A 24334-nucleotide genomic window follows, 5' to 3' on the forward strand; every position below is an offset into this window, starting at 1 on the left:
TGTTTTTTTTATATATAAAGACGAAGCTGCCAGATGTGATGTCAGTGTATTGCTCAACAGATAATTGTTGCATTCAAACAGTGCCAAAATGCGGCACTTTTATCTGTATATTGTCTGTGCGGTGGCGTCAGTTTGAGCGGAGGCTTTTATTTGTTGGAATGCTTGTGCAAGGGTGAAGCTAGGCCATGCTGCTGTCAGTTGATCAGTCGACTTATTTGTTAGCACTGTGCAAAAATGCTGTACTTTCACCCGTATACCATGATTTTGCAACTACAAAGGCATATTTACCATATGTGAGGGAGGCTTCTATTTGAGACTGGAGGCCTTTATGAAGAAAAATGCTTTTGTAAGGATGCACCTACTTGTGTGGAAAGTAGAGCTGTCAAACGATCACATTCTTTTAGCCAGATTAATCACATCTTGGATTTTTATTAATCATAACTAATTGCTTAATTAAATAGGCTTTTTATCAACATTTTTTGCCCGCCAAATTTAAAGAGTACCTGTTATGTGTTAATGTGATAATTTTTTTGTGATTAATGAATTAGTTAACGCGTTAACTTTGACAGCACTAGTGGCAACTTAATTTTTTTTTACAGAAATATAAGCATTCAAACAGTGCCAAAATCCAGTACTTTTCCCCGTCTCCCAACTGCAGAGGTGTTTATGTGGAGGAGGCGTCCATTTGAAAGGAAATCATAGAACTGCTTTTGTCAGGGTTCATCAAGCTACGGTAATTAGCAATGAGCGATTCATGAGCATTCACTGTACTAAAATATTTTTGCTTTTATTTGTAAATATGCTTGTGCAAGGGTGAAGCTAACAATGCTACTGTCAGTGGAGAGAGAATTGTATTTACTGTGCCAAAATACTGTATTGTATGACATATTTCTCAACTGCAGACAGTTTTTTATGAAGAAGCTATCTAGTTGTGAGGAGGCCTTTATTTGCACAACAACAACAACTGTAGAAAATTGGGGATGTTCATACTTTTGTCAGTTGACTTCTCAATGGAGAACTGCTTGCATTCAGTGTGAAAATAGATTATTTTCCCGTTATAACCATTTGACAATAGGCCTTTATTTATAGAAATGCTTTTGTAAGGGTGGAACTAGCTCTGCTGTGGCCAGTCAATTGTTCAGCAGAAAATTCTAAGTTTTCAAACAATGCCAGCCATGACACGGCACGGCATTTGAACTATTTGAGGAAATGTAGTATCAAGTTTTGATTGTGCTGGTTACCTGCTAGGTAGGCACTTGTAGTAAGTTACCAAATAAGGGTCTTGCCTGATAAGCGTAAGCTACGGCTGCTTCTTGTAAAATGTCGAGGGTCACGCTCAGGTCATGCTAAAGAAAAAGGGGTTAACATTTACATTCCTCTTTCCCAGATGACATTCTTTCATTTTTTTTTATTTTTTTGCTCTCATCACTCACTGCACAAGCAGCAGAATGAAAAAGGCCATCACATAAATAAAGGCGGGTGTCAAGTTTCATCTGCAGACAGTAGAGCAGGTCTTGCACACACACACATGTGGTGTAGGTGTGGAAAAACCAAGGCATTTATGTTCTTTGAAATATACATTTTACAAGACACAAAGTATGGACGGAATGCATGGAAGGCAAAGCAACGCTTGGCTGCTGGTTACACAAGGTGCCAGTCAAGTTCAACAGAAATTATCATGATGCCTTATAAAAACAACACATTCTCAGCTAAATAATTCATTAGGAAAATCAAATCAATGACATAATGCAAAAAAAAATATAATAATAATAATATATATATATATATATTTACATGGAAATGGAAAAATGAAAACGTTTTATTCAGAAAAATGACACATTCCAACAAAATATGTTTAAATACTAATGATAATATACAAGTATAGGCCTATTGGGCACTGCATTAAGTAAAACTTAGGAAATGTATTAAGTGAAAGCTGTTTAAAAAATGCAAATAATAATGGAAGTGAATAAAAAATACAAAGTAAACAAATCTCTGTACACACAAAAAAACTTCCACTTCTTTCTAACATGTTTGACACAATTGTATTAGTGAAAGGGGAAGTCAAGTAAAAAATAAAACAAAAATAAAAAAACATGTTGTATGCACCTCCACTAGTCTAAACATGGCAGTCTCATTGTATTATTGTATTTGTGGAACACGAATGAAGCAACAAAATCCACCCACTTCGATGAATCTCAACTGAAAATGACATCACAGTTGCTCAGATAACAAACGACCAATCACGGCTCACCTGTTTACTGAGTGTTGTCATGTGATGTTCACAGGCCCTGCCATGTTGAGCTTGAGTGTTCTTGCAAACACACATTTATATACATTCTGACTTATTGATACAGATATTGCATTGGATCTCATTAGATTGCACAGGTGTACCAAATATTGATGCTGGTGAGTGTATCCGCTAAAAAGAATGATGCCAAGATGTAAGATGTCGAATTTCCACCAACACGAGGATGGACGTAAAATGACTTTGTGACAGATGTGGCGGAAACATTCAGTCCGATCAATGCTCACATCGAATTGGTGGTCTCCATTTCTCTCGGACGGACGGCTGTCCCAAGCTTGAGGCTACCTGGGCAGAAATAGCAGCAAACATTTTCCTTAACAACGTCACCATGGGGACAAATATAAACTCCTTTAATCTGACTGATGTTTCCTTTGAGATTCTCAACATCTGACTCACTTTTGAGTAGCGAGGAGGAGGAGCTTACTTGTCCTGAGAGATGCTTGTGGGGACGTGAGTGGCAGCGTGCTTTGATTAGGCCTCTCATTGCTCCATTTACCGTATGTAAACGACAAATCGTACTTATGCTCTGATGGATGGCACGGAAGGTGAAACAAAGCATACTGTCGTCAAGCATCCCATAATATATAGTATCTATCTACACTGCCACAATTGTCAACAAGAGTATAATGGACAACATTGCTGAAAGCCCTTTTTTTCATCCAGTCTGTAAAAGCTGCGTTCTGTCTGACACACTCCAATATATATCCATCTCGTCACCGTCGGGCAAAATCCTCGCATCTCCAAAATGTCTACTTTTCAGCAAATAAGAAAACACGCCATCTTGCTTGAGCTAGCAAACACCGCATCATTTATCATATACTGTTGCATACTGACATCAACACAAAGCCATCACAAAATCATGTTCAGTTGCCGATTTATCATGCTAAAAAATAAATAAAAATTATAACACTGTCATTGATGAAATGGTAGGTCAACACCCAATCAGACAAAAAAAAATCCTTTAGTACTTCGCATAAGCTTACACCTGTGGCTACATCATCATCGCAAACTCTTTTTAGAGGCCATAAATCCATAAGGGATTCATTCAATCAAACGATGAGCTGACTAAACAGTCTAATCGGCAGAAATTTATCTGCACACACTTACCTTATGTGGCTGACACATTAGTCTAATCCATTCTGAACAAAACAGGATTAGTCATATGCATCTAACCTCACCATTATTATAAAAGAGCTAGACCTTAAATCTTGCGCTGACATCATGTGGCACACGGCTGGTGCAGAGTAAGGGAAGAGGCGGAGTTTTAGCACCGATAGTTGAGCGTACGATAGTTTTTGCTTTGCTCTCAAGCTAATTTCAACACTTCGAACTGGTTGGTAATGGATAAAAACAATTTTCACGACAAAAAATAGCAGGGGCGTCCAAACATTTTCATTTGGGGGCCACATACAGAAAATCAGAAGGACGCAAGGGCCACATAATGTTATGACGAGAAATTGTGTTTAGTCCTAAAAAATTTACAAATAATTTATTTGTGCTTTTGCATATTTAGAAAAATGCTATAGTATATAAACCAATTTATTTGTAATATGGTAGTAGGGTTATTAAAGTTTTGGAATTTTTCATTTTAGTTAGTTTTTATTAGTTTTCAGGGTGGTTCTATTTACTAGTTTAGTTCTTTAAAAAAATGCTTAGTTTTAGGTTAGTTTGTTAGTTAGTTTCAGTATTAGTATTAGTTTTTTTTTTTTTTAAATCTGTATTACTTGTGCGTAATATTTAAAAACCACCAGTTTTCGTTTTTTTTAAAAGCATTTTCGTTTTTATTTTATTTCGTTAACAATATTGTTTTTTGAATCTTAGTTAACTAAAAAAAACTCCAACTAAGATAACCTTTAATGGCAACAGTTGTTCTATACCCTCCCTTCTTACTTTGACCATCTCCAAACATTTTCGTTTTGTTTATTTTATTTGAACTGAGTTAAATGCCATTTTTGGCACATGCCACGGGCCACTGAAAAATGGCCGGTGGGCCGCAAATGGCCCCCGGGCCGTAGTTTGGACACCACTGATATATACTATAATAAAGTGGTAGCTTGACTTACAAGTTTAATTTGTTCTGTGACCAAGCTGGTTAGGTGGAAAATATATTACCAGGTGGGCCGGATCGGTAAAATAATGGTATACTGTAGATTAATAACTTGCCGTCAATTATACAGTACACAGATTTTTGCTATTTCTGGGCCATCTCTAAATTACCGAGCTCATACGTAATCATATTGTTATAAAAAAAATAAAAAATAACACGAATGCAAATAGAACGCGACAATACTTTATCTGTATGAGTTCGGGACGTGTTAACCTGTTTTGCATATATATTGTTCCCAGAATGCATTGTGTGGCGCAGTTAATGAAGTTATAAGGACGTTAAATCTTGTCATATGTATTTGAGTCGTATTTAACATGTTCATGTTGGTCTATGATTTCAATTTTTATTCTTTTTTTAAACAAACTGTAACTTTAAGTTGTGTGTAAAATAATGACATCCAGGACGGTTCCGTGTACAAGTTGTATTGCTCATCTGAGGACTGCTTGTGAAATTACAAATTTCTCTTTTGATTGTGGCTGGCTGATTTATTGGTTCGATATTACACATTTTTTATTTTATTTTTTTACTTTACAAAATCGCCTCACGGGCCATTTTAAAGCCCCTTGTGGGTTTTGATGAACTGCTAAATCAGACATTTCCAGGCAAACTGAAGTCCAATGCTAACTAATACTAACCTCTTGTTGCGACATGCATCCAGACTTTCCTGCAGGAAGTCGGCCCTCCTCTGAAGGAAATGTACCTGCAACATGAATACGCATTATCAACCTTGAATAGATAAGAAGGCTTTTGGATGAGTTGCGCTTTTCGCTGGAGAAGGAGTGGGGGTAAATTAAGCAGGCTCGGCGGATGAAAGGCGCGGTTGTTGAGTCCTGGGGGGTCAGGACATAAGGGTCGGGGTCATGAGATTAGGGCAAGGGGTTAAGGCACAAGGGGACGGCAGGGAAGATTATGATGCAGGTTGACCGGGGTTTGGACGCAACATGCGGCCAGCCTTTTGTTTGGCTACAAGGTGGGGGGTTTATTTATGAAGTGTCTGGCTAAAGTGAAAATAAACCCCTTCTACGTTTACACGGCGGCACGTAGAGCCTGGCAGCGCATGAGGCACGGCTCCTAAAGAATTGTATTGTTCCTACTGGAGCTCAGGGGAACATTCCTTTCTGAGACGAAGCACGCGGGGGGTGTCGTCGGGGGGCATCAGTAAAGATCTAGAGTTACATTTGGCAAGCCAGGATACGAAAAAACACAGATGAGCTCCAAGGGCTTCAGACTCTTAGACATGAAGTCCCCATTGAAATGAATTGAAATCCATTCATCCATTCAAGGGCCCCAAAAAGATTTAATTATTATTATTTTTTTTTGGTCATGAGTTTTTACTTAAAAAAATAATAATATTGTATTGTAAAACATAAATACAAAAATTAGGCCCAGACCGATATGGATTTTTTTTTTAGGTTGATGCTAATTACGGTATCTGGCAGAAAAACATTTTGGTAACAGATTAATTGGCCAATTATTTAAAAAAAATTTGATGAATAAAATAACTTATTTTTTGGTCCCTTAAAGTTTACAACAACAAAGATGTGATTTACAGTCACAACATTGGACTGAAATAGTTTGTCCTTTACTCTTTGTTTAACTTTATAACAGAAAGGAATTTTCAACCATTGAAGTTATCATATTTGCAGATTCTGTTTGTTTGCTTGGTGATGTACCCATGTGCCACATACACACATCTTAACATATGAAGTATTGCACCCATGAGTGAAAATACAGCTCGCTTTTTGAGGTTTTTTCCCCCCAACCCCCAACCTTAACTCTCGTCGTCATGGTAACAAAATGTATACTTGCCATTAGCCCAGCAGTGTATGTCACCTGATAACTTTACTTCCTTTCACACTTGGATGACAGTCAAGAATGTTACATTAAAAAAAAAACAAAAAAAAAAACACGTTACGTTAATAAGGGTTTTACGATTGACAGTGATCGTAGATTGGACAATGACATAACTTCCTGTGGCAATGACAGAGCTGAAATGAAACCTTAGTTAACTTCTGAGTTAATGACGAGACCCCACAGCTTGAAACGGTAAACCTCAAGTTCAGTCATATTATCTCAATGTTGACAACATGGAAAGGCCTTTATTGCAGATTATGTTTGATGTAGAACTCCACGCGTGTTAAAAAAAAAAAAAAAAAAAAAAGAGCATAATTGTGCACAAGCATGCCACAGATATGTGAAGCATTCTGCCAACTGCATGACACGGCAAACTGTGGCATTTGGTTTTTGGCCTGTGAAAGGCGGCTGGTGATGCCCAGATTGAAAGCTTTTATTCGCTTCTGGTACAATTCGGCCATATTTCTTTTCTTTGTGAAGTAGCCATTACTTATGTACTTGCTGTAAATCTCGTGAAACCAATTGTGTTAGAAGCTGTTTAAATGGCATTTTTAAAATAGAAGAATACATAATGAATACCACTTTTAACATTTTTAACAGTTTGTTATTGTGCATATTTAAAAGCAACGTTTGTCCATTTCTCCAAAATCTGTTTTCCCAGATATAAATAAAAACATGGAAACGTACTTTATCCCTTCTGTGTAGTTACACTCTACTGACATTGGCTGATATCTGATACATATTGTACTTTTTTGACGTTTAGAAGAGGCCTGATTTCAAACTGAAAATATCTGATTTGTCCCAATTGAGAGCAAAACATCAGAATTGTGTCATTTGAACCACAGAGTGTGAAAATCCAGCTTAAGAGCACACAAACAACTGAATCTTAAGATGGAAGTGGCCACCTGAGCTTTGAGCGACGTGATGGTGTCCTCCAGTTCTTGTCTGAGCTCGACGGGAATCAGACCTTTAATCTTCCCCTCGTACTCCTGACGCACTGTGGTGACCTGAGGATGCAGGTGCGTGCAAGTTAACCAGACCAAACGGCAATGAAAACAGAGTTTTGATGTCATTATGTCACTCACTCTGCCATAACGCTCACAGACACACAAAATTGCAGTTGTTGTGACTTTCTATATATATTTGGGCTCAGTTGGGAACTTGAATTGAATGAAGTCAAGGTAGCACTGTACCTGGAGCAGTGGAATGTGTCAAAGCACTACTTTTTCTGGGCCAGGCAGCACGCACGCACGCACGCACACCAGGCATTCCCACTCTATTCATAGCTCAGAGTGCTTCCTCACTAGTCAGAGCTCCTTCACATCACCACAGGGGGTCCCGGCACAGGCCGGCACAACACCCCCTACTGGCTGCTCACATCTAGCGTCGCTAACTCTATGACACGGAGCATTTACACAACACAACGCATCAATGTGGCGGCAGCGGAGGCTCTCTGGCGAGTTCGCTCGCTACATCTCCGCCGGGGGAGGAACTGGAGGAAGTCTGTCTGGGGCTAAATTACACGCCGACCAAACCAGTGTCTGATTATAGAAGCTGAGAACGGTTTTAAAACCGACAAACACACATGAATGGAAAGCTCGCCAGGGTTTGCGTATAGCAGCAGAGCGCGCAAACACAGGGTTTGAGCTATAAAAGCATCTGCGGCGTGAATCCAATTGCTGAGTCAGGGATTTTTTTGCAATTAAGAGCACAAGTCTGACGAATGACATGCATGGACCAACTCCCATGGCAAATTCCTCTTGGGTGGAATTGTCAAGTGTTTTGACTTTATGAAATCAATATTCTCCATTGAAATAAATTAATATGAGGGATAAGCACAGCTCCTGATTTGAAGATAAAAATGAGGAAGCAAATCTCACCTTGTCACATCCATGATGAGGAAGAGAAAGGCCAAAACGTTGGAGGTCAGACAAGTTTAGGCACCTCACACTCAAACAGAGTAGGGATATATATATATATATATATATATATATATATATATATATATATATATATATATATATATATATATATATATATATATATATATATATATATATATCCATCCATCCATTTTCTTGACCGCTTATTCCTCACAAGGGTCGCGGGGGGTGCTGGCGCCTATCTCGGCTGGCTCTGGGCAGTAGGCAGGAGACACCCTGGACTGGTTGCCAACCAATCGCAGGGCTATATATATATATATATATATATATATATATATATATATATATATGTTAGGGGTGTTAAAAAAATAGATTCGGCGATATATCGCGATACTACATCGCGCGATTCTCGAATCGATTCAATAATCGGCAGAATCGATTTTTTTTTTTTTTTTTTTTTTTTTTTTTTTTTTTTTAAGGATTCACACCTTGAGCATGGAAGAATGTTATATGAACGGAACATTAAGCCTTAATATTTTATTTTAATGCTGTTCAAACATGAAACAGATTACAACCTCTGTAAGACTGAAATTTCAGATAAATAAATACATTTTCATATAAATCTTACACTCTACAAGCTTACTGATTAGTATTTTCTAAATTTGAATGAAAAAAAATCACAACAATCGACTTATAAATTCGTATCGGGATTAATCGGTATCGAATCGAATCGTGACCTGTGAATCGTGATACGAATCGAATCGTCAGGTACTAGGCAATTCACACCCCTAATATATATATATATATATATATATATATATATATATATATATATATATATATATATATATATGGCACAAAGTATAAAGGGTAGGTAGTAGAAACTATGTGTCATGATTGTGAGAAAACACGATGTGGTTCATGCCGTGAATGGCGAACGGCATGTAAAAAAAAAAACACAACTGTGTTCAAATTGAGCCTTGCAATGTTAGCTTAGCTCACAACAATTGTTAGTTCCATATATGTAAATGATTATTTTGCCATGTAAATGCCCTTTTATCACTCTTGTTTTCGTATTATAGTTTGAGGTGTAAGAAAGAAATACCGTTCTGTGACTGTTTTAGTACTATTACTTTTTGGGTCAGAAACTGGTGTTTTTGGTGAACCCAGCCCACGTTCTATGCTGATAACCAGAAATGGGAAATCCAGGTCCAGGTCCAGAAAGTAAAGAGCCTGTCCCAGTTTGGTGTTAGCTACAGGTGCTTGTACTCAGCAGGTAAACGAGGTCATTACGAGAAGCACCTGTTGCTAAAGCCAAAGTCTAGCGGGGTTTTTCTTTCTTGACTTGGTTTTCGCATCTCTGCTGATAACTAGAAAATGAAAATATTTTTTTTTGTTTTTTTTTAAACTGGTGAATGAAGAGTGTTTACGCTTTTGTTAAGTTTGGTGCTTATATTGTCCCAAACACAATGTTCTGCGGGTCTTGAATGAGTGAAGTGAAAATGCTTGCCAAATTATGGATGACAGGACTCTGCTTTGAAAATGGCTGGTAGTGAATGAAAAAAAAATGAATGCATGACAAATAGCACTGTAAAAACAATGACATAAAAGAGAATATAAAGAAATAAGCTGTTTGTTTGTTTGTTTGTTTGTTTTTTCAAGTGTAAATACTGTAAGTTGGGACAAGCCATAAATCAACTTCACCACGTGGGGACTCGCAGTTCAAAAAACCTTGAAGATGGGACCCCGTAAGTCAAGGCAACACTGTTTTTGGAAGTCATGACTAATTGTGTAAGTGGTCAGCTAAAATCCACCTTTCATCAGTCAGGTCTTTCAAGTGAAGAACACACGAGTGAAGGAGATTTCTTTTCCCAAAATAATTTTCCTGTTGTGGATTTAACTGATTGTTCTGGCTTTGGCTAATTAATCTTTGTGGGCACAATACGAGGGATTGGGAAGCACTTCAAAGCGGACCCCCACTCTAAATGATCCCAACACAAAGCAGCTCACTCAACCCGCTTTTTCCACTGCACGACGGTACAGCTGTTTGGGGAAGTGGGTGGTGAAAACTATGAAAACCTCGCGGTCAAAATAAGAACAACGAGGACGAATAATTTACTTTTCGGCATGTTGCTGTCGGCCGTGGTAAGGAGACTGAGGACAGCAAGAAAAATGGAGCACAGTAGCAAAATTGAGACTCTGGAGTGGGATAATTAATTCTAAGTAATGACATTAAATATGCCCATTGGCTGCGCCAATGCCAGTATTTCACGCGATAGTCTGGAGTGCAACTAATGTGATAAATGAACATACAGGTAGAGGTAAAATAAACAGTGGAGCTAAGGTTTTTTTTTTGTTTTGTTTTTTAATGACTGGTAGCAATTCGAACTGGCTTATCAAAAAAGTTCAGAAGAACCCTTCTTGTAGCATCAGAAGCTAGCGTCCATTGTGGACAATATTCTTTATAAATAAAGTTTGATTGATTGATTGATACAGTGGACAGACACAACTAGAACAGCTGAACATTATTCGAGGTTAATCAGAGGCCTTAATCAGAGGTGAATGTTGACTCTCATTTAACACAAATTTTGATTGGTTAACATTGCCAGATCTCTGGTTATAAAGATAATCTCAGCTGTTTATTTTTGCTTCTCTTGGAATAAAAAAAAAAAAAAAAAAGCAACTGGAGGATGCAGACTTTTTTTATCCTCCATTTGTGCGATTCTCAGTCATCCACATCATTTTAATTCCTAGAGGTTTGAATAATTGAGAAAATTGGACTTTATTCTTTTTCATTGAAACTTTTGCCACTTCTTGCTTGTTGGAACAAACAAAGAGATGCCTCCATTCAGAGAGAGAAAAACGTGAGCATTTTATTTCTGCAGACCAAGGATTTTCCAGTGACGCATTTCCCTGAGTATATCCAGCTAAAGCTAAACCATAGTTAACTATGCAATGCATGTGGGCGGATAAAGCAGACTTTTTTTTAATAGCAGCACTACTGCAGTAAAATTATCATACGCTAAGCTAACAGAGGATGGTTGTAGTACATGTTGGACTTATTGCACCTCACGCCACACCAACATTACAGTAAACTGATGGGCAAGTTCATAATTACAAACATTTTCCATTCTCTATTTTGGACGTCAGTTGACATTTTTATTGAATGCTTTTCCAATGACAAGAGGGTGTTGTACTTTTGATTTTTAGGACGTACTTCCCCTACATTGGCAAGCTTAGAAGCAGCTCCGGTCCCGATGTGTCTTGCAAGGTGATTCAAAATATGCGGCACCTTTAAGAGTAAAAATTAAACACTATTAGTAGGAAAAACAACACATCAAAGTTACTGTTATGGGTTCCTTCCTTGCAAGTCATAATGATACCAAATTTTAGAGTGACTCTAAATTTCTCACATGCGTCTACAACCGTTGTCACACGATTGTTCTTCTGCCAATCATTAATGATCACCTCCGCGTGCAGAATAGAAATGAAAGCAATTGCGGTATATTTAGTTATGCCCGATGTACCATCATATAATTAACATGACTGCTGCTCTTGGCAGCCTTGGCTAACCATCACCAGGGCACAATAGAAGCAAGAAAGCATTTGTCATACCAAAAATAAGTCAGATATTTTTTATGGTACCGCCTTCATATGCTTGTTTGCCTCTTCCTTCAACAGTCCAAAACCTTCCTTACACATGATACAAGCAGTTTGGCTGTTTCGTGTGCAAAACCACAGAGAAAAGCTGGACTGCGGTCTTCCTCGCTATCCCTAATCAAGTGGCCATTCCCTGGGGATACAAACAGCTTGTTACTTACATACTTCAATTTCACAACATTCACTTTTTTGTTTGGACAGTATGCAAGAAAAGATGCCACTGTGTTTTTGGGACAGTGGATAATTATTAGTTTTTAGCATTTGTTAAGAAAACTTTCTTAGACAAATAAATGAAAAGCGTTTTAGAACAAATTTCTCACTCACTTTTAACCTCAGACAGTCATAGTGATGGCTGGAATGTCAGACTGCCTCATTCTTTCAGTCTTAACCTGAGATATAACGTGAGATATAATTGATTTTTGTACTTATACAAAACCAAAGCGGAACCATCACAATTGATATGAGCACAGCTGCAGATTTGATCATGAATTCCACCCCTGATTAGGACGGCCTTAAAGTCTTCAGAAGGTAAGATATAACTTTGCTCTTGTGTGAAATGAAAGCAGATGTTAGCCATAACTCTTGGACCACTGAAATAGACTCGACTAGTGGTTCTGAATCTGTGTTCAACCAGGTGTTTGGTGGAGTCAAGACACACACCCGACGCAAATGATTCGTGATGATATGGTCCGATTGGCCGATCTGTGCTAAAAGGAATTTGGTGCGCTCATTAGTCGACTTGTCACTGTTGTGGAAGCACGTCATGTGATTTATTTATTATTGTAATCCCTTCATACTATGTCACGCAAAAAAAATAAAGTGGACGGACGGATATGTGCAATATGAATTTACATGTATGGTGTTCCACTCCACAGGGTTCAATTCTGGGGCCTCTGCTGTTTTCATTGTATCGGCTGCCCCTGGGTTTCATCTTTAAGAAATAGTGGTTGTTTTAGACTCTAAAACAACCACTATTTCTTAAAGATGAAACCTAAAATTTAGAGTAATCTATAAACATAGAGTTGAGTGTTGAACTCAACTTAAGTTGAACAATTCTAGTCTAGCACAGTTCGCAATCCAGCAAAACTAAAGCAATACTTCCTTTAAGATGCATGGAGATGGGGAATACAAGAACACAACACTTGCTGAATTCAAAGTGAAGACAGCCTAATTTGATGAAAAGGCTGCTCACCCGGTGCATTCTGTTCACCATGCAGTAAACCCTAGAGCTATGTCTTAAAAATGTTTGGAATATACATTTTTTCAATAAAGAAGGGTTCAGTGAATGCACATAGAACACTGGTGTGGTTCAGTAGCTCCAACAAGAATAAGAAACACAGGACTAGACTAAACTGCACCCATGTAAAAATCAAGATCAATTTTTGATACTTTATGACAAGACGTTTTGATCAAGCCAAAACAATACAAGTGAAATTTCCTGAAGCAGTCAACGCCGAGATTTCGACTGCAGCCCTTTTTAAAACCTAACTAAAGTTCCTGATCAAGTGTGCGACTACGATTGTTTTGAAGACTGCTATGACGAGCGCAGTCATTTTCCCCGCTCAGTCATCCTGAAATTCCAACATTTCATCTAAATATAGTCCTCAGATGGTGGTGCCCCGTCGCTACTCTCACGCACCGTTTTTTGACAGCTGCCAGCGGAAAGGAACAAGCCCGCACCACTTTCAACATTCAAGTGAAGTTTCTCACGTTGTCGGGAAGGTTGATGTATGCTAATGAAGGTGTGTGTAAGTCGTTGCCAGGAAGACATTTTTGCGGCACAAGTGACACAAAACCTTGTCAGGAACAAGGCGGCACATCAAAAATGACGCCACTCACAAAGTTTGCACCTGCGCATGCAATGAGTTGGAAGCGTGAGTTCACTGAACAGCCATTTGGAAGATGCCTTGCTGAAAGAACTTGAAAAAAAAAAAAAAAGGTTAGGTAAGATTAAAAGTGGCTTCAGATCTGGCAGAGGGTGTGGGAACTAACATGGTGTTTTCCCCACTTTATTGATTCAAGGCACCCATTTTACATAGACAAAATTCCACGGAGCAGATGTTACGGTAATTACAAACCTTAAAAACAACTGCTACTTTAACACACACGAGCAACAATACAGACAAACACAGCTCTGTGGGAACAAATATTTAAATGCAAAATCTTATAATTCAGACTGGGCCAGTGTATTGTTGTACCCCATAAACAACAATTGCTTCAAAATATGTGATAGAACGGGCCGCAGAACAAGGAACTGTAGACTACTGTCTGACTTCAAGCGGTACGGAAACCCAGTGAGCTGCTATGCCGCCATTTTAGAGGCTGTGTAAGATACACGAAGTCTGAGAGAAAAGGCACTTTTAACGACTCCTGCATCTGATTGCAAAGACGGGATATCATTGTGTGGGGTTTATGATAAATAACAAAGGAATCATTTGAGGCACGTATTTATATGGTGAGGCGTGTTGACGTCATGGCTGCAATGACAAGACGGACAGGCAGTTCTGGTGGCCAAACAGAAAAAATAGAGACGGAAAAAAGAAAATCCTATTCCTTTGAAAAACCAATTCCTGAAGACATGCAGTTACAATAAAGTTGCAAGATACGCTGGAAAACACCTGGTTGGAATGTATCTACGGTGTCAATAAATGAAAGGATACTGCATGCAGACAGAAAGCACAATTCCCATTTTTTTCCCTCATCCACTTTATTTTCCCTTGTTGTTGTTTCACTATTAGTAACCATTTTGTGTTCCAGCCTTGAGGCTCACAAGTCCAGATCTAGTTTTGACTACAGGAGCATCTATGATGCCGCACATAGCTTTGACTACAAGGGTGTGATTGTTATGACTTCATATGGAACTGTCTAAATTGTAATCTGTGATCCAAAACCGTATCTCAATTGATAATGAGCCGTACGTGATTCAGATGCAGCTGTTAACATTCCCCTGTTGTGGTCCAGAAATAATAAATTCCACAAGAACACTGCGGTGACATGTTTGTGTCAACCAATCAATGGAAAAGAATAACAAGCGACAGAAGAATTCAACCTTTCATAGCTTGTACTAAGTACTATGAGTTTGGGATCCATCATTTCATTAAACCTATTTTGAGAATAAAAAACGTGTCTAACGCTAAATGCCAACAACCATACTGTAGGACGTCACTCTGGTTGGAGAGAACCTCAGGCCTGGCTGGTTCACACAAGGATTTTTTTTCCACCTCAAGAGATTATAGACCCCACACATGAAGCTAAAAAAAAAAAAAAAAGGCATTTAACACTTTTGATTGCACTGTGTGTGGTGTGCTCCGATAATCTCAACACACAAAGATTCTGTATCACCACCGATCTAGACTCAAAGTGATTCAACAAAAACAAAAAAACAAAAACATGGCGATAACCAGGAAAGACAAGACGCAACATGGATGAAGAATCGTGTGGAGGGAATGATGGTGGTGGTCGCTTCTCAACTGGCTAGATTTCATTGCACGTCAATTCATGGCCTCAGGAGTGACTCAATTTCCCCACCCGCAAAAAACACTTTTCGTTGTGAATATTGAACATGTTTAATATTTCAAATGTTGGAGACATGAGAAAAAGTCACCCTAAAAGCATGTTCAAGCACATTTTTGTGAATATGTGACGACATTGGATGAAAGGGGTCGTTTTCAGTCTTCAAAGAGCTTCCATTTTATGGATTTATGGTTATTGAAATGACCAAGTGCTGCCGCATTATGCCTGGTCCTCCGGTGACATAATGTGTCTGTGCTCATTCATTAGCAGCGAAGCTCATGGGTAGTAGTGGACAAGTTACTTTCGACGAGCGTCTTGATGCTAACCTTAATCGCTGCTATTTATATTAGAATGCGAAAGAGAAGGAAAGTGAGGAGTTATGAGGAAAGCGAGGTTGACCTACAGTGACACTACACTTTATAACACTTCATAAGAGTGCCATAGCAAACTGTTTGCTGTTGAAATGGGGCAATATAATATGAATAATTAATAATAATTAACCGGTTTTACGATTAACCGTGGTCTTTAAACGTCATTATTATCTAACCGCAACCGTTTAACAACACCGGTTATTTCCGCTCACAACAGTTCTTCTGTTTCCACACGGTCCATTTCGCCAGCGCACAACACAGGGCTCAGCTTTGAATGCGCGGGGAGAGTTGCGTACCCGACGACTAGTTTCCGAGGCGGCCTGGACCAGGATGAGTGTATTTCGGGAAAGGAAAGGCTGAACTGAGGCAGCGGCGGCGGCAAGCGAGGGGAGTCGCCGCCGCCGGGAACCAGCGGCACACTGCTCGCTGCACCGTCGTCACCGACCGACTGCCGGCCGGCCACCTCACTGACTCCGGGCCGTGGCCGGGCGGGGAGCTCCCGCGAGCCCCCACATCCACAGGGTGAACTGGATAAGCCGAGACTTTTGAAGCCGTGGGGTCGCCATCTTGGTACTCCCAAGAAACATATCTCGGCATTTGGCTGCAAAATGCCTACATGAGTAGCGGTAAACTGCAGTACACAAATTGCCATTTTAAAGGCTGAGGACGAACATTTCACCTGTAAGTATGATTGAAATGGAAAGAAACTGAAAGATGAAAGAAAAAGAGAGTGCATACGTCCACTTGTTATACATAGTGCCTATGCCCTGTTTTAATAGCAGATGAGCAGTCTATGTCTAATCTAAAAGACAGCAACTTTAAAAAAATATATATATATTTTCAGTTATTCATTGTTAAAAATATACATTTTGAAAGTACGCTGATGTGATTTTGTGATTTAATGTCTGGAAGAATAACCGTAAAACCGCAACTTTTTTTTCCTCAGACTATAATCGTACACCAAAATCTGAAACTGTTGCACCCCTATTCACTTTAAGACTGACCCATTTCTGATCCTATTGTCAGGACAAATTCACTCTTAACACACCTCAGATCCCAGGATAATCTTTTAGGATAATTTTACAAAATATTCAATACACTGGTGTTTATCGTCCTTGGTTGGGAAGGGGCACAATTTAGACAAAATTGTTCCGTGTGTTCCAGGCCTCAGACTGAGAAGTTGACTTTAGGGTTCGGCACAATTCTCACAGTCTTCTGCATGAGGCTAAAACTCACCAACGTAAACATGAAAACAGTGTTGAAGATCAAAAGAGCAGCATGGGTGCTCATCATTCTTGCAAAATCGGACAAAGGACATGTAGCGCCTACAGGACTGACTCCGTGACCAGCCGCTCCTAAAAACCGCTGACACCTTTGTGCGGATTTATGACAACCAGACAAGTGAGGCGTGTGACGAGTGTGTGAAGTGTGTACAAGGGTCAGTGGGCAGATCAGAGTGAAGGGGGACCGGGGTGGGTGAGAGAATAAATGCCTTTGGTGTACATACCGGGCGACAAAGAAGAGCCTCCTGTGCGAGTATAGTCATTAGTGCTTTCTTCTCAGTGTGTGTCAAGGTCAAAACACAGCCTGATTACAGGGCATTCTCAAGAGCCACGGGGAGAGTGTGTGAGCACACAGGCCTCTCTCTGAACACAGACGGTGGTGGCATTCCTGGCCCTAGGCGCTGCCTCTTGAAGCCAAATCTTGAAGAATTTGGGAAATGCGCGAGGGGGGCATATCTTGAACGATGGTAGCGTCGTGGGGCATTGTTGGATATTGGCGCATAAACCAAGAGGGTAGAATTCATTAGATGTGTCTTGTGTAACCTTCTGTAGTGTCTGGTAAGGATAGAAACTGCGTGAAGATATGACAGACCGTGGCGAGTGATGCAACGTTAAGCTCGAGTGAATCACGCGGGGGCTCGTGTGAAGAAACGCAGACAAGGAGCGTCTGATTACCTTCTCTTCGCTCTCCAGCTCTTTGCTGAGCAGCGCCTTCTCCGAGCTGCGCAGACGCCTCTGTAGACTTTCCACCTTCTCCTGCAGAGCCTGAGGGAAGGCAGAAGACAGTCAGCGCTGTCGGCAGGCTGATGGAACATCAGCTCGAGATGTGTGTGCGGCGCAATGTGGAACTGACGTAGGATGAGGCTATATTTGAGCATGAAAGACACGGGCGGAATATGAATGAGGCTGCTGACTGAGAGGATGGCAAGAAAAAAAAATGTTGGACATGTAGCACCATGGATGGATGCACACGAGCTCTTAATGAACAATTCCAATTTAGCTGAGAACACGGGTGTCAAACAAAAGGCGTGGGGGCCAGATCAGGCCCACATTTCATTTTTTTTGTGGCTCACTAAAGCAAAGAAAGTCATCGTGATTTTTGCTAAACCGGAAAGACCTTTCATAAACTGCCGTACATTGTGCAGGATACTGCTACTAGTATTCATGAGTGGCCGGCAATCGGCCAACTGGTGTTATTGCCACTCACAGTTTGAATTGTCGGTGAACATCGAACGTTGCAACATCACCCATGTGAAAGCCAATCAAAAATGTGCCCGAAATACAAAACCTGTTTGCCCTTCAGCAGACAAGAGTCTCCCTGAAAATAATGTACACATTTGACATGAATTTGATTCCATTTTAATTCAGAAAAACCTGCATGCAAGGAGACCGTTCAAATTCAAGTTGATGGCTGCTTTCTAAGATGTGTCTATTTCTTAGGCCATGTCATACTGTACAGACACATGAAGAGGCAATTATCAGCTGCCTCCCACAAACGAGAGACATCTTGCTTTCTCTCACCAAAAGTGATTATACAATATCAGAGAGAGAGAGAGGGAGGTTAAGAATACAGATTTTAACAAAAATTCCTCAGGGGGCCAGGCCAAATATGAAGGTGGGCTAGGGTTTGGGGAACCCTGCTATATATGTACAATGTGTTTTAACTTTATTTATATTTTGTTAGAGAGTTTCAGTTGCTGAAATGCAAAGGTGCATTCACTGAATGGGGAAATCAATCAGCCTCTCAAAATATCCACTCTCCCCTTTTTGGCGGCCATCTGCCTCTTCCTTGACAGTTGTATCATGTTTTTGTGCTTCACTAAAAATAACATTACAGTATGTTGTATGCGGAGCCTGTAAACCTGCGATAGGGTACTTCTGTTTCAGCATGCCGGTAGATGCTTAATGGATTGCTGTTACACCAAATTCGCATTAGCACATATTTGTTACACAGTTGCATGTGTGTAGTTGTGTGAGGCTTTTTATGCTGCAATTAGAGCTTGGTGCTGAGTGATAGTGGGTGTGCATTGGCAGGGCACTCTTGCCATTGTCTGTTTGTTGTAGGGGCACAAATGAAGAGCGTTGGAATGCCAGGCGCTGCTCTTGTAGGAACACGGTTGCCTGCAGTCAGATCGCAATAAATCAGACATAGACAGCATCAGACAGGTATTGATGCAGATAGTGGAATCGGACTAGAGCTGTCAAAATATTACATTTTTTTTTTAAATCAGTTTAATCACCTTAGAATTTAGATTAGGGATGTAACGATATCCAAACTTCATGATACGATATCACGATATGAAGGTCACAATACAATAATTATCACGATATTTGGCGATATTTAAAAAAGATCACAATATTGTACAAAAAGAGAGCTCATACTAAAAAAATAAGCACAATATTGTGCTTTTGTGCATAACAGCAATGCATACAAACCACCTATAATCGCTAATAACAATATTGAGCCACTTACTTGCTAATGCAAGGACACGTTGATCGCTTCACAAGCAAATTAGGTTCCCCTTCATCTGACAATTAGCATAGATTTTAAACATAGAAGGCCAAAACATCCCTAATGAAAATTAAATTGCACTAATAAACTAGCCGCTAGAGGGTGCTAGAAATGGAAATCAACCTGACTTTGTTAACAGATTTGTTCCTTTTAAATATTTTGAACATGACGACGACGATATTGTGGCAGTCTTAGTATCACGATATCACCATATTGCCCTTTTGATTCATCACAATTAATTGCTTAATTATAAAGCTTTTTATCAAAGTTTGTTGCTCGCCAAATTTAAAGCGCACCTGTCATGTGTTAATTCTTTCGACATTTAATGTTATGAGGACGTCTTCAATATTTTTTGATCCAGTGCACATGCTCATCCACATCTTTTTCTAATCAGTTAATTACTTGCAAAATTAAAAAAAAACAAAAAAACGAAAGAACATTTTTTATTAAACACTTTTATTTGATGCATGCAGTTATGTTTATTGCTCAAACACAAACTGTGCTACCTTTAACGTAACCATCCGCTGTCAGCTAAACTAAGGATCACCTGAGGTCAAAATGAATAGTGTGATTAATCTACATTAATACATGATTAATGTGATAATTTTTGTAATTAATTAGTTAACGCTTTAACTTTGACAGCATTAAATCTTGGCGGCACTAAATCAAAAATGTGCATCACCATTGCAGCCAGATGAGCTTCCACACAGCAAGGTTTTAAAGTGCCTAAAAAGATAATTGAAGTCAAAGAAAGGCAGAAACAAAGAAAGAGATCAAACCAAATTGCTGCGTGTGTGTTGATGGGTAATAATTATGTCATCACACTAATTACAGCGACGCTGACCTCATTAAGTTCTTTTAAAAGACGAGGGCCGAAACTTTCTCACTCTGGGGATTAGCCAACTTTCCGAGGCGTTGCAAAGCCCATCTTTAACGGCACTGTGTTATATTTATTATTTTAGAGGCAATAAAAGCGGGCCATCATCTTAAATTTGTTCTAAGAGCTTAGTTGATTACATTTCCCAACTGGGCGGCAGCTTCAATCAGTTTGGCTCTTCAAGATTCCGACAAGAAGGAAAAAAAGGAATGAGAGAGGAAAGAAAGTCATTAATGCATTGTGTGTGCGTGTGTGCGTGCGTGCGCGCGCTCTGTGAATGGAAAGAATGGTGCAGTTTGTGCATGAAACACAGAACCAGATGTTTGGAGCGCACATGTGGACACTTCATCTTTGATTATTCGGCATGAAAAGCAGAGAGTGAAAGGTGCACATGTGCAGTGCGCACGCACACACGTAGCAACAAGTGTGTGAGGGGCGGGCAGGGCGGAGTGGGCTGGGGTGGGGTGGGGGCCTGCTCAACAGTTTCAATAACCTCGGCGTCTCCCCCCGCTGGAGTTGAGTGAGCAGGCCAGGTGCGAGTTCATTTCTCGTGCGTCCCGGGGCCAGGTGAGAGGCATGACCACCAAATGCTCAAGCCACCGCGCTGACATAAATCACACATTAATATGTGTTTTGGGCTTCAGGGGGTCCGGGGTGGACCTCCCTTCAAACTACTGCGGGTAGAAGAACCGTATGAGGGTTGACTTCCAAGTTCAAGTTGTAATTTCAAAACGATGAAATTAATGTTCATACTCAAATGCAACTTGCCATGCAATTACTGTGGAACATTTTAAAATTCCTCTTACACCAAGTACTGAAGTAAAATCTACAAAACTAATATTGGAGAAAAATTGGACTTGCTCAGCTATAAAAGTACAACTTATATACAAGGTGTCCCAAACATCACTCTACACTTCCTTTTTTGTATTTCATTTCAGGCATCATTCGGACAGGCCTTTGTTTAAAAAAACTGAAACATGAATTGTAGGCATTGCAGCAATGTGGCGACCATAAAAGATTAGCCTGCGCTGCTGCCCGGTGCCGGTTTCCGGGGGTGGGGGGGGCTCGCGGGGGGCCGGGTTCGCGGGGGGGTTGGCGGTCGTCGGGGGGTGGTGGGGGGGGGGGGGGGCTTGTTTGGAGGGGGTGGGGGTATGGGTGGGTGGGGGGTTGGGTGTTGGGGGTCGGGGTGTGTTCGGGGGTTTGGGGGCCGGGGGTGGTGGGGCCTGGGTCGTGGTGGGTGGCGGGTTTGGGTGGGGTGCGGGGGGGTCGTGGGGGGGGGTGGGGGCTGGGGACCGGTGGGGCGCTGTGGGGGCCCGCTGGGCCTCGTTCTGCGGCCTTGGGCTCGGGGGTGTGGGCCGGGGCTGGGGCGGGGGCGTTCCGGGCGTCTGGGTCGGCTCGCCGACCGGTGTCCGCTCGGGTGGCTTGGGGGTGGCCTTGGTGCTGCCGCGGCCTGGGGGTTTCGGGGGGGGGGGGGGGGGGGGGGGGGCGGTGCTCGCTTTGCTGGACCGCGGTTGACGGCTTTCTTTCTTTGGTGGTGGTCCTTATGCATGCCAGGTCCGTCGCACCAGCATCTACTGAAACTCAAACAGAAGTTGCCTCTCCCTCCCACAGCCCCTTGAATCAGTGGGTGCTGGTGTCTGTGGATCTCACTTTGCTTTATCTATCCTTCCCTCCTTCCTCTTTTTAGTTTTTCCTCTGGTCACTTGAGATCTCAATTTATTGGAAGTTTGAGGCTTCTGGGGTTGGCATAAGACTCTGGTTTTGTAACCACGCAGGAGGGGTTTTGTTGGTGCTGGATTTCACTTTGATGGATTGGATGTACTGGCTTCTATGGATCTCACTCTGCCTCATCGATCCTTCCCTCCTTCCTCTCTTTAGTTTTTCCTCTGGTCTCTTGAGATCTCGCTAAATTTGCTGGAATTTAGAGGCTTCCGGGGTTGGCGTAAGACTTTGATTTTGTAATCATGGGGAAGGCAGGAAGTGTTTGGTCGGTGCTGGATTTCACTTTGATTTATCTTTCTTTTCTCTTTATTTTTTTTCTGACCTTTTCTCTGGTCTCCTGACCATTTAAACTTCACGACTCTGGCAAGATTCTGAAGTACCAGGTTAAGGCGAAGGGTAATGGGATATTTATAAGGCTTTAGGTGAATTCATGAGTATAAATTTATACGTATTTGCACGCACACGCACGCACGCACGCACGCAAACGCACGCACGCACGCAAACGCACACACGCAAACGCACGCACACACAAAAAAAAAAAGAGCAATGATGATAAGACGTTGAATCGGTAAGACTACCGAATGAACAATTCTGAGCTCTTTAAAAAAGAAAACAAAAAACAAAAAAACAAACAAACAAAAAAACAAAGATTAGCCAGTGACTTTTGGGAGACCCTGGGTTATAATTATATACCGATTCATTAAAAACGTGAAAATACACTTCAATTCCTACCTAATTTCTATATTTAAAAGCATTTTGATTGTTTATGTACAATAATACTCCAATTTTTTAGTATGACAGTTCCTAAAACAAAGTTTTACAAGATATCCTGATGTATTGATATGTTTATACAGTAGATCTCTCCTTTTTTTTTTGCTATACTCTGACCCCACTACATTAGTAGGAAGCGGGACTGAGCTGCAACAACAGATATACAGTATTTGTAGTTTACCAAAAAAAAAAAAAAAGTTATTGTTAATTTGTATCAGTTTGGAGAAGCAGGAAGTTATCGTTTATTGTATTGGTAGAAAAAAACATTTAACGTGCATCCATAATCTGTTTCCTCTTTGTCATCACTTGAGGAAAACAAAAATCTTAATATCACGGAATATTCAGGGCTTAATATTCTACAATTCCAACTTGAAAGTGCACAATGTTTAGGGCGTCCGACTTTGGTTCCGCTGTACTTGTTTAAAGAGGAAAACGAAAAACAGGCGGCACATCTGTTGTGAGTCATACTTTGTCAAAGCCAGAGTCCAACTTCACATGACATTTTCTGTTTCTATGCGCCATCGTTGTCTTTTGATCATTAGAAATCCATGGAAAAAAAATACAAACACCACACTGTGCCTGCTGTCCTTCCTCCCAAGCAGCGGAGAGCGAAAAACCTTGTGGAAATTCATTTCAAGATTAACAGACTTCATTAAAAAAGGAGATGCTGTTCACCGTCTTTATCGTATTAATCAGGCTACTTTTCAGACGGTTGCGATCTCGCCTCATCACTGCCCACATCACTACAAGCGTTGCTGTCGATTTCATCATTCTATTTTGTTTATCGTCAACCGAAGACAGTTTCAGTGGAAAAACATTGAAGAGTACAAAAAGCGAGAGGATTGCAGCAACTAAGACATGCTTAGTATGTGTGAGGAAGACCTTGTCCTTATGTAACTGGCAAATTCCATTCAACATTTTCCAGAAAAATACATCTCAAACCAACAATCTTGTCAGACTTCAACCCATTCCAAGCAAATTACTATTTTTTTATTTCTTTGATTTTATAATGAATTTTGTGATGGTGTCATGGATGGAACAGAGAGAATATGCCCACTAAACATCGGACGTCCTGTGGACGTGCAGATCATGTCTATATTACGTCGGTCTGTCGGTCAAAGACCAGTTCTGGTCTACTAAGCAACGTGCAAATTAAGTCCATTATTTGGACGTCTAATTATGATCCTATTTGGACCATGGACTACGTGACTTTTTTGGACGTCACAGGGATTTAAATATCAATATTATTTAATAAATTTACTGTATTTTCTGCACTATAAGGCGCACCGCATTATAAGGCGCACCTTCACTGAATGCCATCCATCCATCCATCTTCTTCCGCTTATCCGGGGTCGGGTCGCGGGGGCAGCAGCTTCAGCAGGGAAACCCAGACTTCCCTCTCCCCAGCCACTTCAACCAGCTCCTCCGGCGGGATCCCGAGACGTTCCCAGGCCAACCGAGAGACATAGTCTC

The 24334-nt window shown here is 40.6% G+C and overlaps 1 protein-coding gene across 1 annotated transcript in view; it reads right to left on the reverse strand.

Moving 5' to 3' along the window:
- Positions 1-924: 924 nt before the first annotated feature.
- Positions 925-24334, reverse strand: part of cep112 (centrosomal protein 112) — a 155297-nt gene continuing 131887 nt past the window's right edge. The window contains exons 24-27 of the mRNA XM_077533040.1: positions 17655-17744; positions 7175-7276; positions 5051-5115; positions 925-2593 (exon numbers count right to left, since the gene is read on the reverse strand). Coding sequence (XP_077389166.1) covers positions 2590-2593; positions 5051-5115; positions 7175-7276; positions 17655-17744 — 261 coding nt within the window. The 3' untranslated portion in view covers positions 925-2589. The remainder of the gene's footprint in view (positions 2594-5050; positions 5116-7174; positions 7277-17654; positions 17745-24334) is intronic.

This window comes from Festucalex cinctus, chromosome 1 (genome assembly GCF_051991245.1).
Source record: "Festucalex cinctus isolate MCC-2025b chromosome 1, RoL_Fcin_1.0, whole genome shotgun sequence".
Lineage (NCBI taxonomy): Eukaryota > Metazoa > Chordata > Actinopteri > Syngnathiformes > Syngnathidae > Festucalex > Festucalex cinctus.